Raw genomic sequence first — 18230 nt, 5'->3', positions numbered from 1 at the left:
TTAAAGAAGACGCAGTGAGAGGAGAAGGTTATCACATATTAAATGACGAGCCCTTCCCTGCTTCAACTCTTCTCTCTCATCAGTTCAACTGATGTGATTAGAGAGACATTAACTCTAATCTTTGCACTCATTCCTAACATGATTAAACTTAAAGATAATGCAACACTTATTTCATTTAACACATCATAATTGAAGAGGAAAGCAGGCTTTATGAGATTCTAACTCTCAATTACAATGAGTATGGTTTATTCACACAGGAATTTTTTAATCGCTACTGCAGGCAGCAGTCGAAACCAAAAGTGAAGTTTGGACCAGCCTTGTTCCTCTTTTTGTTTGGCATTATGGTTTCAATTGAGGAAGTTCTGACCATGAGATGAAACCAGTGAAAAAAAGACGGAAAGAGCTGGACTCACTTTGTCCCTGTAACTTGTCTACGTTTTTATACATACAACACTGAGATTTTTATAACCACCTTCTGACTTTTTTTTTCTGGCATGGAGGTGGATTTTTATGACTTCTTTTAAAATAATCGAATGAGTCAAACATTATTACGCTGTGCTTTGACATCTTTGCCTCTGTTTAATGGAAACTTACCAGAGGCAGTCTGCTGGCTGTGATGAAACTGTTTCCTGTGAGCACACCACAGGGAGAAAAGCAGGTTGTTTGTCTGCATTTTTGTGTTTCACGGAACACATCAGCTGAGGTGCCTTGAGACATGGTCTATTAAAAGACGGCAAAGGTTCCTTTATTTTGTTTAACCCCAGAAAATCGTGTTTATGACGACTGCAAACCGTGACCCACGGTGCGTAAAGTGCAGGTCTGGGGCTTCTCGTGCTTTCAAATATTTGCTCTGTCTCCATCTACTGGAAAGAAACGTTGAACTGGCCAGTATCTAGGCTAGACTGAGTTCAGAGGCATAGAGGAGACAACCAAAATAGCACATCGAGGCCCAAATCTATTTATCCTCCGCCCCCGAATATGGCTCTTTTAGGGGATGCTTGACAAATTAGAGAAATGAGGGCTTCGCCGATTGATCAGCATTTCCGATTTCCAAGTATTGCCAAATTTCCTCCCCACCTTAGACACTGACATCAGCAGCAGCCAGGAGCGGAGTCCCGCTGTCCCGTGGAAATATCACGGCACAGAGGCGAGATACGCATGGAACATGGCTGCTATGAGGACTTTAACCGTGGCAGGTCTGTTTTTGGCTTTTTGCGCTTTGGGACTGATCGCGGTGGCGATCAGCACCGACAACTGGTACGAGACTGACGCCAGGAGGCACCGGGAACGCTGCAAGAATTACTCAAACAAAAGAAACGACCCCGGCTACATTTACATCTCCAACAACAACCTTCCGCTTCGGATGCTGCCAAAGGAGAAAAACGTTGAAAGAAAGGGCTCCAGTGTCAGCGGCGAAATGCTGCTGCGGGCTAAGCGGCACTTCTTGCCTCCTGCCCCGGCAATGGAGTCTCTCTGCAGTCGGCATTTCAACTCCACCGTCACCGGACTGTGGAGGAAGTGCCACAGAGAAGGGTTTGACTTGGAGACGGAGGATTTGATCTTTAAAGGTTTGGTGTCGGGCTTCGTGTTTTTGTGCTGTAACGTGTTTGTTTCGGAAGCTTTGTGTCGAGTGACAGGCGCTGTCGGTAACAATACTTTGTGCACGAATGCGCTATCCAAGGTGCTGATGCTGCGCAAAGACCCTCGAGGCCTACGCAGTATCGCACGGAGTACAGTTACAATGCGATCGACGTGCTGTTTTTTTCTCTCGCCCCAGCACAAAAGGGCAGCCTGTAGTAACAGAAGCCTCGGGATGCGTACAATAAGCTACTCCACAGTGGTGTGGGTGGATGGGTGGGCGGTGGTGGAGTGGGGGCTGGGTGCGTATTTTTGGGAGGTGGGGGGTGGCAGGAGCGAGCCTTGTGATATCCTCTTCATCTCGTCTCAGTGCTAATGTGAGACATCCTTTTTGTGTTGTTTACATCCACAGGATTGGTTCCACGCTGCACACCAATAAAATACTACTACTCATCATCAGAGCTCCCCAGAAATCTGCCAATCAATCTGACGAAGACAATAAGGCAGGATGAGTGGCACGCGCTTCGTGAGTTACCTTTTTTTAATCTGATGAATTAATGTAGAAAAACTGAGCACGCCCCCTGACATACACGGTGTTTTCTGCTGTGCCTTTTTTTTTTTTTTTGCAGATCTCCAGAGGATGACTGCCAGTTTCATAGGAATGGCCATATCCATCATCATGTTCGGCTGGATCATAGGCGCTCTGGGCTGCTGTCAAGACCACGATCTGATGCAGTATGTCGCCGGACTTCTCTTCCTCATGGGAGGTAAGAAGTTCTTTACATAAAGAGCACTGCCCCGACTCACCGCAGAGGGGCGGTGTGGTCTTTATTAACCGTGGCGCATCAAAACGGGGGGATCAAATCGGGTTGCTGACTTGTTTCATCCTCGCTCTCTGGCAGGGACGTGCTGCATAATCTCCCTTTGCACGTGTGTGGCCGGAATCAACTTTGAACTGTCCCGCTATCCGCGCTACATGTTTGGCATACCAGAGGACATCAGTCATGGTTACGGCTGGTCCATGTTTTGTGCGTGGGGTGGACTGGGCCTCACGTTGCTGGCTGGCTTCCTGTGCACACTCGCTCCCTCCCTCTACCCCCCACAGGCCAGTGCGGTGCACAAGCCCAGACAGGAGAACGGCTGTGTGTGACAGGCCGCGGGCATACCAAACAGACACCTGTCTCATCTGTGAAACAGTGACGAGCCCTGTTCCAGAGACAGCTTCACCCAGGGACTCAGAGAGAAGAGAAAGCCTTCACTTAGCCAGGCACAGAGAAAGCATGGGACACTTGCTCGCACTCACATGGGAAATGATAAAGAGGTGACATTTGACTGAAGACGGTTTCAGTTCCTCTGGTGCTTTTTGATTTTTTTCTTCTGTCCCTCTTTATGAATAAACTGTTGAGTGTCATTGCTTGCTCTTCAAGAGGAGAATATAACAATTTCTTCTTGTAAAATCTGCTAGTTTGAGAAGAAAAACAGAATAAAAAAGAGAAAAAGATGCACTGGCAGGAGGTCAATAGCACAACTTTCAAATGGGAACTGAAGATCAAACCATGGACTTGTAATTCACATTTCAAAGGGCAACTGTGTATCATTATGTACCCATTCAAAACAAGATATGTACATGTACTTTATGAATTGTATGTATGCAGATGCATTTGTGTTTATTCAAGGAAAAAAAAAAAGAGCATTAGACCAAACTGTGTTTGAGGGAAGTGTTTTGTTGTTCTTGAGGTCTTACCCCTGTCGGAATATTTTTGAAAAATAAAAGAGCCATGCAAAAGTATTTTTTTCCCTCCCCCCTCATGTAATGCACTGAACAGACATCATATAAAAAGAAACAAAAGCAAAAAAAACCTTTGTGGTTGTCTTATGTCTTAACATGTGTTCACTGTTATGCCAGCAGGCAGAAGAGGCCTGCTAACCGAGTCAAGGCATTTACAGCATTGTTTTAAAACTGCAGCTGAATTTATTTCTCTTGGTGTTGGAGCTGCTTGCAGGCCACCGTTTTATGCAACCACTTCTAAATGCTTAAATGTGCAAATGTCAGTGGCCAAAATGTGCATCAGTGACCAAAACTGAGTGACAAAACTGACAGAAATAAATCAGTCCAAATTTAATAGAACATGAAAGTGAAGTAATTTTTTTTCCGCCTGCACGCTTCAGTGGAAATTCAATCTATGTTTATAAACAGCAGGGCCACACATAAAATGAGGAATGTCCGGATAACTTCATCCAAAGCTCTCGGATCACAACATGCTGACAATTCACAGATTAACACACTGATGTTGCTGATAATTTTTCAAGGTGTTTTTTTTTTTCATGCGTACTAGTTTTAAGAAAAAAATTAATCGTTCTGACAGCTAATTCAAATATTGGCTTCACTCATTTCCTGAACTTTTGCTGCTCATCGGTGCTATTCTGTTGCTCAGATTGTGGCAATCTTCATCTGCAGTCTTCAAATAAATCCCTGTTGTTGATTAGGCACAGTGTTTGTTTACTTAAGTCACTGGAGATTTAAGTAAACAGACACTCTCCATCATAAATGAACAAAATATATTCAGTGATAAAATCATTTGCCAGAGGATGCACAGACTCTCTTAGTGGACCGTTAATTCATTGCAAAGAGCTCCTTTTTATTCCGTTAACAGCCCCTGGAAACATGAAAACATTTTTCATGTAAACAAACAGTAGTCCTCTGTTGTAAATGTATCTAACTGTTCAAACGAATTGTGAAGACTGGTTTGTTTTGCAGTGTTACAGTGTCTGGTATCAATGATACAAAGGACTGTGTGGTTAATGAGGAGGAATCATACATGTCCTACATGTGCCCACATCATTAAAAAGTCATCCGGTGCTGTAGGTGGTCTAATTATGCTACATACCCATGGCTTGTTGGCCAAAGTGCATTCAATTGCTTGAACTTTAAGTATGCTTTGCATTAAAAACCCCAACCCCAACAGTGACTAATACCATGTCAGATAAGTGGAGTAAAAAGCGTGTATGCTTTTCTCTATATAAGGTCAAATGGGACTCTGTGGAGTCTTGTGAAAAGAAAAGCTAAATGCAGCCCATGATTCAGTAGCTTGTAGCCAACTTTTCTTTACAGCGTGGCTTCAGTTCACTGAGGGACTCATTTATGCACAGCTCTCTTAAGGTCCTATCACAGCATTTCAAACAGGTCTGGACTTTGGGCCATTGCAACATCTTTGTTCAGCCATTCTGTTGAAGATTTGCTGCTGCGTTTGGGACCATCGACCTGTTACATAATGCAGTTTTACACCAAGCTTTAACTGTCAGACAGATGGCTTCACATTTGACTATACAGAAGAGTTCATTGTCGACTCATGACTGCAAAACAAGCCAAAATCATCACTTTTCCACCACCGTGCTTGACAGTTAGTATTAAGTGTTCGCTCCAGGATGAGTGCTGTGTATTATGGCCAAGCATCTCCACTTTGGTCCTGTCTGTCCAAAGGAAATTGTTCCAGAAGCCTTTTGTTTTGTTCAGATGCAGTTTTGCAATCCAAAGCTGTGCCGTCATGTTTTTTTCAGAGAGAAGAGGCTTTCTCCTGGCAACCATTCCAAACAAACCACATTTGTTTTCCTGATTGTGATATTCATGAACTTTTACATTTAACATGCTAACTGAGGCCTGCAGAGTCTGAGATGTACCTCTTGTTTTGTTTTTGGCAGTTTCTCCGAGCATTGCACAGTCTGAGCTTGAAGTGTCTTGAAAGCTTTCCACGTGTGAATAATCTTCCTCACTGCACAATGATGAACTTCAAATTGTTTGGAAATGGCCTCATAACTCATCTCAAATTGATGGGCAGGAACAGTTCTTGGTATTCCATTAACACCCACCTGAATGCTGCAGACATCAAACTGCCAAAACATCTGGTTTTACAAGGGTGCTCACACATACAGATGATTAATTAATCAAGTGTAATCAAGTAATTAGTAGCACCTCACTGTGCCTTACTCTTTGAATTTCAGTGGAAGCAGTAAGAGTGTACTTAGTTTTCCATAGGCCTGGATGCTGAAAGTAGCAAGGACTATTTACTAAAGTACAGTTTGAAGGCCATTGTACTTAAATGTTGGTATTTTATTCGGGTTTATACTAAAATATATTTTTGAAAAAAATATTGTACTTTCCATTTCTCATCAATTAAGTAATGACTTTACAAATATAAAAAAATAAGACAGACTGATATACATAAATAGTTATAGTTGATCACCAGCTACTATAGAGTAAGGAATCAACTTTTCCACTTACAGCAAAGTAATGCTTTTTCATTGCAATTAAGCAGTGAAAGAGGTCATCCGTCCCTTCCGAATGGGCTATTCTGCATTTTGTTTTCTTTAACAATACTTCCTATACTAAAATTAATTTTAAATGTAGGATTTTTGCTTACATCCCTGCATACCACACTGGTATAAGTGTTTCTTTTTTACTGAAGTTAAAGCTCTCACTTCTTTTCGTCTTTGACTTAGTTATGTTGTCTTGTTACATCAGCAACATTTGTTAAGGATGTAAATTAATTCTGCTCCTGAGTATGTGAAAGGGGGGGGGGGGGGGGGGGGTTGGCCTTCAACACAGCAATCTGAAAAAAAGTCTTATCTCAAGGTTCACTTTCCTGCTCTTTCAAGAGTCTTTAGCAGAAGGCAGACTTTGCTCAGTGGGAAATTTCTCTGTTGTCATGGAGCTGGTCCACTGAGATGTGTTTAACACACTGAGATGTGTTAAAAAACTTGAGAAGTTAAACAGTATCTCTATTTTTATTGAACAAGAGCTCCTTAAAAGAGCGTCAGATGCAGTTGAATCATATTAAAACGATCAGTCGTTTCATTGCAGTAATAATAACGGTAAGACTAGTAGCAGATGGAGCACTTAACAAATCTCTCCTTTCTAACAATAGCACCCCAGAGGCCTGTCATTTTCGGGTCAGAGTAGTTTCAGGTCGACTGTGGTCTGCATTCTTGACCTTTCTTTCTTTTTCTTAAGGAGAATAAATTCTTCAACAGCATGCTTAACGCTCGGGCAGTCGTGCCTCTAAGCAGCGTGGATCTGAATCTAATCTTGCGGGAAAATTTTTTTTTCCTATAGGTGGATTTATATCAGAGCCAAAAAAGACAAATTAACTATGATGGGCAGGTTGCTTATGAGAGGTTTTGCGAATAGCTCCACTTTTACTAACACAGTGGAAATTTTGTCCAAATATTTTAATCAAATCTTGGAGCCCTGTACTGTGCCCCTGGAAATTAAGAGCTGTATAGACATATAGGGTTTCTCAGGAGCTCCTGCAGCTCTGGGTTTTTGCTGTGCTGGTCTGCACTGTGCTAAGAAAGAAAGAGCTGTTTTTTTTAAAAAGGGGTCCCTCAGGGGAAGCTGGACTGTGAGGAAAACCAGACAGAGGAAATCACACCCAGTTGAGCCCATTGCAGCCCATCTGGCTCACTCACATCTGCATAGACATCATCTCTGTTAACAAAAAAAAGTAAGAAAGAAAAAAAGTGGGCATGCTTGTAGCTGTTACTTTGTGGTTGTTGCAGACGTTGGCTGGAATAAGAACATTTTACGGTAGTCAGAGAAAGAAAATACAGAGATTACCACCAAAGGCATTTGTGATATTAAATCCAAGGCACTTCAAATGAAGACTGCCTAACAGATGTGTTTATGTGTGACCCTGTTAGCCAGGGTTAATGCTTATTTTGGAAATTCAAAACAATTTTCCATCCATAAACAGTGTCTCTGAAATAAACTCAAGAGCAAAACAGGGCTTTTTTTATAGGCATATAAACAACTTGCCAGTTAAAAGCCTATTTTTAGTAAAAATGACATAATCCAAAACAGCTCAGAGTTTAAACACAGTAACATCTCATGTCAACCTCGAACTGCGTGGATTATGACAGACAAAAGACTAGATAATGATGACAGTGACGGCCTTTGAAGAAGCATATTTCATACTCGAGCAGATTACTTCCAGATGGAAGTGGGAGGCAGTGACAGACTTCAGACGCCAATTAACCACGGCCACTTGAAGGGACAGTCGAGCCTGCCACTTGTAGTGCCAACAGCAAACACGGTGATGTCAAGACATGAGGGAGGAGGAGGGTCACATGAAAGTGATGAAAGTGAAAAAAATTACAATTTCAAAGATTTCGAGTTCTTATTGCACATCGCAAATTTTAAAGGATGGGAGACGTCTCACATTGAAAAAGAAAATACCTGAAAGTCCTGATGTGGTGAGAAGAATGAAGAACATTTTGTCTTGCTTGAAAGAAAGGGAGAAATATCAGATATTTAATATTTATTTGATCAGTTATGACAACCTAACAGCGTGAACAGCATAGTTAAAATCATACAGAGTTACACATTTTACTGACAATAAATCCATGTTGGGGGAGGGGGGGGGTTGTTTTCACACTCTCTCTTCTGGATAAGATTTCTCCTCTGGGGTGGCACTGAGGGTTCCTTGCAGACATAACTTATGTCCACATTTCTTTGTTCCCTCCTGATTCAGAGGAATGTGCTAATATTTCTGTTAGAGCTCCTTCAGTGACACAGCTCCAAGGAATGGGAACAACCAAAGGTCAGAGACGTTCAAATGCTTAAGAAGGATATTCATAAGCCACAATAAACTTTCCAGTTGGTTAATGAACTGGAGCGTCCTCGCTCTTTCTTTTTCCTCAGTCTCTCGCTCTCTCTTTCATACACACATACACAAACACACACTTAAAGCTCCCACAGCCCCACTAAGAACCAGCATTAAGATACTCAGTCTTTAGGCGGCTCAGCCTGGTACCGTGACTGCGAATGATGAGAGACAGCAGCTCATGTTTATCTTTCAGGCCCAGCGAGATGTCGGTGGTTTCCTTCAGTGCGTCCCTAACGTCACCCACTTGCTTCACCACATGCCCGTTCAGCTGTTGCTCTTCCCTTAGCTCAGTCTCTTGACTTTGTTTAAACTTCACCTCCAGCTCCACCAGGGACTTGTCCACGTTTGAAAAAGCCTCGCCGATCTGGGAGATCTCCCGCCGGAGGAACTTTCCGTAGCTGTCCTCTCCGTCCAGATCCTGGGCCACAGTCCGGCCGATGCCCTCGAGCAGGCGCGCCGAGTCCTCCGCCTGCAGCTTCGTGAGGACGAAGTCCTCCCTCACTACAGAGTCACTGTCCTCTAAGGCCGCGCATGGATACACGTCTGAAAATTTAAACAGCATCTGGCACTTCTCGGGATCTTCTGTCTCCTCGTAATCTCCATCCGGGACGAAGAAGTGATGGAAAGTGCCATTGGAGATCTCGGGCTGCAGGGGCCCAGTGTAGACTGCCGAGCAAATTGGCAGAGATGTGACGATGATGAGCAGCAGTGGGACGGGATCCATCATGCACCTCCTCTCTCTCTCCAGCGAACAGCATCTGGACTGGCAGCCGGATTCAGCGCGCAGTTTTCATCCCGACTCATATTACACAGTCCCCCGTCACCTAAAAGGCGCAGACTGCCTGTTTTAAGGCAGAAGGGCCCCTCTGCGGTGGCTCCAGGGTCAGGCAAAGCGCGCAGCACCAGTGCAGAGTCATGCGGCTGATCTTTGAGCGTCTGTGTTTCCGACCGCAGAATTTTAAGGCATGGTTCACAGCAGAAAAATATCTTTGGGTTCCGTCAGTCATATCTAGAATAAGTGGTTTTTCTACAGCGTGTTTTGTGCATTATGCTCTATGATTTACAAATATAACCTCGTATTTAACAGTTATTTGCAATCGATCATGTATCAGCAGTCTGGTTTGCATTTTCATCCCCCCCCCCCTTTTGTTACAATCAGAAACCTTGCTAGACACTTTTCTGGGCATATTTGCACTTTTAGGTAGAACATTTGCACACTGAGAAGCATAAACTTACACACGAGAACCATTAACCATTTATTGATTTGATATTGATCCTTTTAATGCTCTTCTCTCAGGCCCTTGAGCCGCTACTAAGTGCATAGTGAACAGACGCTTTAAGATAAAGAGACAGCATTGGCCATAAATGTAAGTGATTGTCATATGATTAGAAAAGGGTGCAGGTAAGTGTATTTATGCAGCTCTTGTGAAGAGCAGTGCTTATTTCAATACAAGTGCATTCCCACTGTTTGCTTTTTGTCCTTTGTGGGGCGTTTTGTGGGCCTGAACATGATTTAAAGGGTCCAGGAAACAACAAGAGCAAGATTTTTGTGGGGAAAGTTGCATGTGATGTTTAGGTGTTTAGCTGGTTTTTACACGGATATAATACAGACACAGTTTTTTGTGGCAGCTGTTGGTAATAAGCCATAACATGCAAAATTGTTACATGTCTTAATTGCCTTTTTGGAAGCATGGAAACATCCATGGCATATAATAAGCAAAGCGTGGCTCACCAGCAAGAGGGTACAAAGTGCTTCCTTCTACATTCACAGTGACACTGTGCTGCTGAGAAATTGTGGGTTTTGGGATTCAGATGGATGTGACTTTGACATTTACTAACTAAAGGCGCTCCTCAATAGAACAAACCTCCTACAGGAGAATAATTTCACACACCACGTGACAAATCCGGTGTCAGAAATATCAAAAGGAAAATGACAAAGAGCCAAATACAGCGATGGAGCATTAGACTTAAATTGGGCGAGCACACTCAAAAAAATAACTCTTTGAATGAACATAAAAAAATCATGGAAAGAATTTCCACATAATTATTAAAATTGCTTTATTTTAGCATTATGCAATTCTGTTATTCCAACTTAATGCACTTGATTAATTAATGATGAATCAACTGTTTCACTACATTTGAGTCCAACTTAATTTAATTGAGTTGATCCAACCCATGCAAATTACGTTAGTGTGACAAAAATGCTTAATCGTAATAGAAAGCCATTTATTAATGTGCAAATCCTTTCCATGATTATTTTAAGTTCATTAAATGAGTTATTTTTTTGGAGTGTTCAACAGTCTAGGGTCTGGCTAACATAAAATGTTAAGGCATTTATCATAACTTCCACTCCATCCATCCTCTTATCTTTACCAGGGTTGCAGGGAGGTTGGGGCCTATCCCAGATGTGATAGGGTGACAGTCAGAGTACTGGACAGGTCACCAGTCTATCACAGAGAAACAAACAACCATCTGCACTCATGTTCACAGATATTTTAGAAACGACAATTAACCTAATCCTAATTACTGCGTGACTTTTAACTGTGGCAGGAAACCAGAGTACCCAGAGAGAACCCACTGCAAACTTGGCCAGATTACAGATTTATACCCAAGACCTTTTTGCTGCGAGGCAACATAGCTGGACTGGCCATCGGGCATGCCTGGCATTTGCCCGGGCCGATGTGATTTTTCGTTTTTATGGGCCGATCTTTGTTTGTTTTTCCGTAACGGTATAAACACTGAAAGGTGGTGGATTGGCCAGATGCTGGGAGATGTGTAAAAATAACTCAGTTGTTTGGTGGTGGCTATCGCGGAGCTTCCACAGATTCAGTAACATTAGCAAGTGGTGGAGGCCAGTAGGTGGATGAGAGAAAGGGGAGGCAGGAGGAGGACAGACCCGAGGCGGCCGCCAGTCCGAGTGTCAGGTGAACTGAATTTCAGGTAAGAAGTTATGAAAAGCTTGATCAGCTGCTGTTAGAATTTATTTGATATTAATTTCTAGTATCAACTGATGTTTGCTGGAGCCACAGCTGTAAAAGCTGCTGGTCATGATGTCGGTTTGGATATGTGGTGAGAGGGAAACATGAAGATGCAACCAGGAGATGTCCTTACTGGATCATCAGAGCTGAACAGGTGATGGAGAAACAGATTTACCTTTTAGGTGACATGAATGAGTTGAAGGGAAGTTATGAACTGTTTCTGAGAAACAAATAACACCAGGATCCTTTTCTAAGTAGCTGACAGCTGGTAACTGTGCAGGGGCGGGTCTAGCAACGTTTGTCCAGGGGGCCAGGTAGGGCATTAACAGGGAAGGGGGGCACAAAGAAATACTTTTCTTTGTTATGTCATTTAAAAACTTTGAATACATAATTATCTGAATCTTACAACAAAAGTGGTCATCTGACTAAATGTATAGAAATCCATTATTGTTCATAGTAATTTTTTTTAGGGTCCCATCATAATTTCTTCAGAAGTAGCTAAGTACTGTATATGATGCCAGTATTTTCCCACATTTTCTAGATTCTGTACCAGTACTGTGTGTAAAATACCATCAAAAAGTCAATTAAGTTTTATTCTTTCTCACCTGTCTTTCTATCTCCTTTCACTTTTTAAAGGTTATGTTAGAAAAAATATCTTGCCCTGCCATGCTGATTATTGATGTGGTAAATGAATAGTTTATGAAAATATCCTTAAATCTGTCATTTATTATTTTTAATATTCACTAATGGTCATGTCTCACCTGTAGTCTTCTCTGTCTTAATTTCAGGTTTCCACCATGTGTTTCCACCATGTGTTGTAGATGTATCAATCTAATAAACTTTAAGTTTATTAGATTGATACATATATGCCAACAAGACAGTGTATATCACTGTGACAACAGCGTTTGTTTTCATTCAAAGGCTTTATGGTTTTTCCTATAATACCTGGTGGGCGGGTCTCTAGTCAAAATGCCCGGGCTGATTTTTTGTCCCAGTCCAGCCCTGCGAGGCAACAGTGCTAACTACTGTGCCACCGAGCTGTCAATATAGACTTCAAAAAATAGGGAGGCTATGATTACAAGGCTTGATGTAGAATTTTCTGTACGTTTTTGTCCTTTACAGGTTAAACCACAATAAATAGTAAAGGCATGTACATAGTGTGTGTATGGTTGTCTGTCTCTTCTAACCCCAGTGATTTTCCTGTGGTTTGAACTCTTGGGTGATCTTGTGAATTTTGTGAGTCCAGCTAACTAACCACTCTTAGTAGATTGTATCATGTCAGCTCAACAAGAATAATTTAAGTTGCTGAATTTCATGCAGATCCTACATGATTTAATTACATTCACCACCGAAACATGAAATTATTTTGTTCACATTACAAGCTTGAAATTTGTAAATGTAACAACCACCCAATTTCATTTTTTTGAGTGCAATGTAACAAGCCCGATCCACGGAAGCATCACCCCACCACCTACTGAATCCAAAGGATCAACTGTCATTTTCCAGGTGCCACACTAGCAGGGGTGGGCAACATTTTTTAGAAATGTATTTGCTAAAGTGAATGAAGAGCTGCATTTTGAACAAACTGAGTAGAAGCATTCTGTACATAATGCTCAACTCTATGAACATTTGTGGGGAAAAGAATGAATTCTTAATTCAAAAACAAAAATCTTTGTGTTAGAAATTGTCTACTTTTCCTCAGTATGGTGTATTGTGGCACAAAACAATCCATTTAAAAGCTATATCAATTTTATTTTTCACAATATAATTTTAATCTTTAGAATAAAGGTGCTGAAGTTTATTGCAGAAAAAACATTTGGATTACCCTGTGCTAAAATCAAGTCATAGGGCAGTACAGACTTGCTATAGTCAAAGACGTCACGGTCCATTAATTGGAGGCTGTGTTTTATAGATTTTTTAAATGTTAGCGGATGTTTAATTTCCCATTGAAGACATTAGGGGTCATATTGAGATAGCGCATGGGTCAGTTCTGGCCCTCTGGCTGTATGTTTTCTACATTTGCACTAGAGGTTACCTCCAGAACCCCCCTGTCTATACACTGATGGGTTAGAGCTGCTGTGGTGGTGGGGGGGCCTCCAAATTAATATGTAGTTTTAATGTTGTGCTGTGCCTCCATGGGGATAGGAGTGTCTCAAACAGATTTAGTAGTTAATGCATTTTTATTATATTTTCAGACTGTGAGAATATAGTGAGCAGTGAGCACTCACTCTGATGACTTTAGTCAGGTGATTACATTACTGTAAAGGGGAGAGTCCCCTGGGCTTCGATCCCCTCTAATGCACATCCTGTCCAAGATAATTGCATCATCACCGGGTGGCCTCAAATATGGCTCACAGCTTGTCAGCAATAGTCACCCAAATTGGAAACATATGGTGAGTTGTAAACACAAGGCTGGAAATGTCTTGTTTGGTCCTGTGTTTGATCCATATAGTATTTGCTATAGAGGGGATGCATCTTTGTCACTAAACAATGAGGTAGAGCGGTTGGAAATGCTTTTTTTTTTTTTTTACAATAATACAAAACAGACTGGATTTATTCATGAACTAGGACCATGCAAAAATATTCAGTGAGCTCTAAATTTGCAGTATTTCACATTCAGCATGCAGGAGTTGCTGTTCCTTCACTTGCCTTTCTTGACTGACACCAACAAGCAGTTTAGAGCAGCAGGATAAAAGCAGGATTTATAGGATTTGTCAACAGGAAGGATATAGGTCAGCAAGATGTAAGCTGACAGCAGCAGCAAACAAAACCAAAAAAAATAAAAAAAAGGTAGGAAAACAACAGTTGAATAGAGATTGGGGTTACTCTTATGGACAGAAATGGACTGATGGAAAAGTGGAAATACAGGGGGGGCAACTGCTGCAGAAAGAGGTAATGGGCTTTTCTGCATTCTGCTTTTTATTTAATAATTAATGCTAACACAGTCTAGGCTCCTTCTAAGAGTATCAGTAAGCCATGTCAGCATACATAATGGGAGGTTTCCCTCTCTATAATGTTAAAGCATCTCTTAAAACCTTGTGGCAAGGCAGACTGATGCTTGGATAAAGAGGATGATTAATCAGAAGCAGATGTGCTGTTTAGTCAGAAAACCCACATTTGAGATGATTTATGGCCCCAGAAAAATATAGTTAGAGTTCCCCACAGTTATGTCACATATAAAAATCAGGGAGCCCATACAGGTGGATGTTGAGGTGGTGGAGGGGCTGACACAGCTGGTGTCATTATAGGGCAACAGTGGCAAAGAGATTGAACATATGGAGCTTAAATGCACCCCAAAAGTGGGGTGGGGATGATGGGAGGGGACAGAGATATGATGTATATGACACAGTGCAGCTTGAGATGACTGGTTGAACTAGCTCACAGGCCTCCCTCCAGATTAAGCTCATTGCTATAACTGTTCTAATGCAGGGATTTCCCATAAATGAAGTGTATTCTATCTCATCTTAGTCTTCATGGAAATATGTTTCAATTGCACTTTGAAATACATGTGAGAAATGCTACAAATGCACATGTTTTTCATTTCCCGTCAGCTCTGGGTCATCGGAGTGTTGCTTGTTTGTTTGAAACTGCTGTTGCACTTCTGAACACACTGCTGAATGAGGGAAACAAGCAGAGACAGCTTGAGGCTTCTCGGCATGCAGGCCCTCTCTGTTTCTTCTTAAGTCACACACCTGAATAAATACAGCGTCTCTCAATATAAACACGAACAGAATAAACTGTCCTGCTCGCAGAGGCAGAGCGGGGTACCATGGGGTAAAATAAAGCCGCCCAAAAGCAGATGTAACAACACATGCAGAAACAAATATAATTTAGCGGAGTTGGAAGGGATGTTCTTGTTGATCCACTATTGTTGACTTTGTGAGTGTGTACGTGTGCAGTGCATGTGAATAAGAAGGCCCAGAGTCTATTGTTTCTAGCAGATCCCTATTTGATGGTGATGGGCTTCCTCATGGTGCATAGGTCGAGGCCCTGCGGGCTGCGTGGGAGACTGCAGAAACAGCGAGCTGACTCACTGTGAGACTGTGAGTCAGCTCGCTGTTAATGACTTCATGCTCATTTCATTCCATCAAAAGGATTATTTTGATGTGATCATTCATATCAGGCTCATGCTCACATGTTTTATTAAAGCAGAGGATTTAAAACGGTGACCTCCGCTAATCAGCAAAAAAGTTTCCAAAGCACGCAGAGAGGACAAACCTCAACGCAACCCTCTAAATCTCTCTATAGCCACTTCAAATCTGTACAGGACCCCCTCAGTCCAGAAAGCATGCATGTTGGGTTAGGCAGTGATTCCAAATTGGCCACAGGTGTGGATGTGAGGATGAAGGGTTGTTTGTCTCCCTGTGTCAGCCCCGTGACAGTCCTGGTACCAATCTGGCCTCCGCACCCTCTGGCTACACACTTGACTCCTTTTGCAAACCAAACAGCCTCAAGCAGAAGTGGGTTATGAATCTTGCTATTGTTAGCTGATTACTTAGCACGCCACCTTCTCATCCGAACACGATCACTTGTGGCATCAAAAAACATGTTAGCAGCCAAATTGATGGATGACATTATGTGACTACATCTATTTGTTTTTATACAATCTATGAACTCCATAGCAGAGACTCAATAGAGTTACACCATAGTGGAGTAGGAGAGGGATTGGATTTGAGCCTGTGGAGACCTGTCTACTGTGAACTGGGAAAGGCTCCAGCCCCTCTCACCGCCCTAGTTAGATGAAAGATTAATGAAGGACTGTTGCTGCAGTTCTGTGAGAAAAAATGCTATCTTTGGAGGACTGCATCAGACTGGCATTTTGGCCATATGCTCTTAAGTGTTTTTTCATTAAATATTCAAGAGAGGTAGTTTTGTAAAATGAGCTAAATTTGGCAGCAACATACAGGAAAACAAATCAGGGTGTTGAAAAAAACAAAAGTGCCAAACAGAAGTGTAAGAAACTTTGGTGAAAAACTGGAAATAAATGTAACATTTTAAATGAAAAAAAGATTGTTTTATATCTCATGCTTCAGTAAAACAAGTTGGATCTTCATAAACACATGGGTAAGCCTTTCAGTCTTGACTGTGCACCACCACAGGACAATCAAGTATTTGTTTCAAGCTGTGTTGGTTTGATTTTTGCAGATCACATGCCGAGTCAGATCAGTCAGATCTCACTGCAGCTGCAGTTGAAATTGATTAGCATCCAAAGCGTGAACTGTAAGGGGTTTGGGAATTAACCGTAAAGTCAGAAGGCTTTTCTCTGGCTTGCTATCGATCCCAGTTTGACAATCTTACAAGCAAAAAGAAGAAATCCACTGAAGCCAATCAAATAATTGTTAAATAATTGTCAGCAGCCCCAATAGACTATTGTTATAACTACAAAACATGCCACTGTCAGCTGTAGCATTATGATCAGTCACAGTAGGGTTTATGCCTTTATGTTATGAACTGCGCATACTCATCACCGAAAGCAACAAGGTCTCCAGCCCATCTGTGATGAAGGAGCATTAAATTATTAATCCACTGGAAATCCACCTGCTGAAGGTCACATTTATATTCAAAAGTCTAAACGAGGGAGATTTTTCTCACACTGCCCTTCCCTCCTGTGCACTGTCTCTCTGTCGTCTCCCCGTGCTCATCACTCGTTTCCTGCGTTGAGTCGCCCGCTTTAATGATGACTTTTCATGTGGAAACTCTGCAGATTTCACCTCCCACGCAAGTGTTGACACGGAATTAAGTGCCCCTAGTTCCACACAGCTACACAGCTTCCACTGCTTGCTTTACTAGAGTGTGCTTTACTGAACTTCTTGTAAAAGTTCACACATTTTTCTGGACTGCGTTCACTTTTCATAGATTTTCTGAGCATTGTGTTGCAGCTTGCACCTTTAAAACATAAAGAGAACCAGTTTGCTAATGATTATCACACCGGCATTGAGACCATCAACAGCAGCGCAACAGTGACTGACATCAGAGCTGTGCGGTATGACTGTCTTCAGTGCTACCAGCATAAAAGTTTGTATAAACACACACGAACGAGAATAATCAGGATAATAATCACAAACATGAACCAGTAATATGTTAAAGTGGCCAAGCAGATGCAACATAACACATTTTTACAAGGTAGGACCAGATGTTGGATTAATCTTTTCATGTTTACTTTGAAGCAGCATGCACTTCACTGTCAGTTTTCATGTTCTCTAATAGGAAACGACCAAAAAATGCTTTCAAAAGTAAAATGAGTTCTGGTGTGGGAGTACACCCACTCTCCTAATACTATTACTGCTAACTCTATTATGAGAATAATAGCATGATGGCATAAAAAGATGGAGTCTGCTCATTAAGGTCCTGGTGCTTCAGAGACGCAGGTTTTGCTTTGTCCCTCTGCACAGCCGCCAAATCGTTCATCCATTGAGCTCTGTGAAGTAATTTGAGGCTGCTTCTCTGTGCAGGAGGCTTTACCTAGGTCCACTCATCCATCATCGCTGTTATTCACGCCTCATATCTGAGTCTCACCTCTTTACACCCAGCTCATTTTCCCAACGTGCGTGCTGCACATCTATCTTCCCCTCGTATGCTCTGCAAAATACCAAATTATATTCTTATAAATGTTACTCAAAGTGGTTCAGCTGCGTGTCTAAAATTGTCTCTCTCTGATAGGTATTATGCCACCAGATAAGAAAAAAACTTGCTCACGATGACAAAAATGGCTACCATGTATCCATTTAGAATGCGTGTTGCTAACAAAAAGCCCCAAAAAACCAAAAATGAAGCTGATGGGAACGCTGTCTGGATTGTTTGGGCTACTGCATGACCTTTAGGAACAAAAAAAAAAAAAAAAAAACAGACTATGAGCCCCAATTTTTCTAATGGTGTGACAGAAGAAAACTTGTTACTTGATGGAAACTCTGGTGAGCACTTAATCAGAAGGTTTGGGGTTCGATCCCCTGGCTCCTCCAGTGTCGTTGCTGTGCCAAACAGTGATTTCAAATGTTTCTGTATATTTTCTGTG

General features: G+C 41.9%; 2 protein-coding genes across 2 annotated transcripts; one reads left to right on the top strand and one right to left on the bottom strand.

Annotated features, from left to right (window-relative positions):
- Positions 1-802: 802 nt before the first annotated feature.
- Positions 803-3367, top strand: tmem276a (transmembrane protein 276a). Its single transcript, XM_085282418.1, has 4 exons — positions 803-1568; positions 1991-2104; positions 2208-2345; positions 2481-3367. Exons 1-4 carry the CDS (start codon positions 1166-1168, stop codon positions 2726-2728), a joined length of 903 nt encoding a protein of 300 aa, XP_085138544.1. The 5' UTR covers positions 803-1165; the 3' UTR covers positions 2729-3367.
- Positions 3368-7880: 4513 nt separating this feature from the next.
- Positions 7881-8994, bottom strand: fibina (fin bud initiation factor a). The gene has a single exon (XM_085281107.1). It carries the CDS (start codon positions 8965-8967, stop codon positions 8338-8340), a length of 630 nt encoding a protein of 209 aa, XP_085137233.1. The 5' UTR covers positions 8968-8994; the 3' UTR covers positions 7881-8337.
- Positions 8995-18230: the final 9236 nt, after the last annotated feature.

This window comes from Mchenga conophoros, linkage group LG7 (genome assembly GCF_057382185.1).
Source record: "Mchenga conophoros isolate Kocher_MC1m ecotype Shallow Benthic linkage group LG7, M_conophoros_male_GT1.1, whole genome shotgun sequence".
Classification (NCBI taxonomy): Eukaryota; Metazoa; Chordata; class Actinopteri; order Cichliformes; family Cichlidae; genus Mchenga; species Mchenga conophoros.
Note: the sequence above shows the minus strand (reverse complement) of the source record. Positions and strands in the feature narration are given on the sequence as shown.

What these genes read in the sequence shown, in the direction of transcription:
- fibina (XM_085281107.1), bottom strand. Translation starts at nt 8,967, where the DNA reads ATGATGGATCCCGTCCCACTGCTGCTCATCATCGTCACATCTCTGCCA.
- tmem276a (XM_085282418.1), top strand. Translation starts at nt 1,166, where the DNA reads ATGGCTGCTATGAGGACTTTAACCGTGGCAGGTCTGTTTTTGGCTTTT. An exon ending in GGAGGATTTGATCTTTAAAG is followed by an intron (nt 1,569 to 1,990) that starts GTTTGGTGTCGG and finishes TTACATCCACAG; the next exon opens with GATTGGTTCCACGCTGCACA. An exon ending in ACTTCTCTTCCTCATGGGAG is followed by an intron (nt 2,346 to 2,480) that starts GTAAGAAGTTCT and finishes GCTCTCTGGCAG; the next exon opens with GGACGTGCTGCATAATCTCC.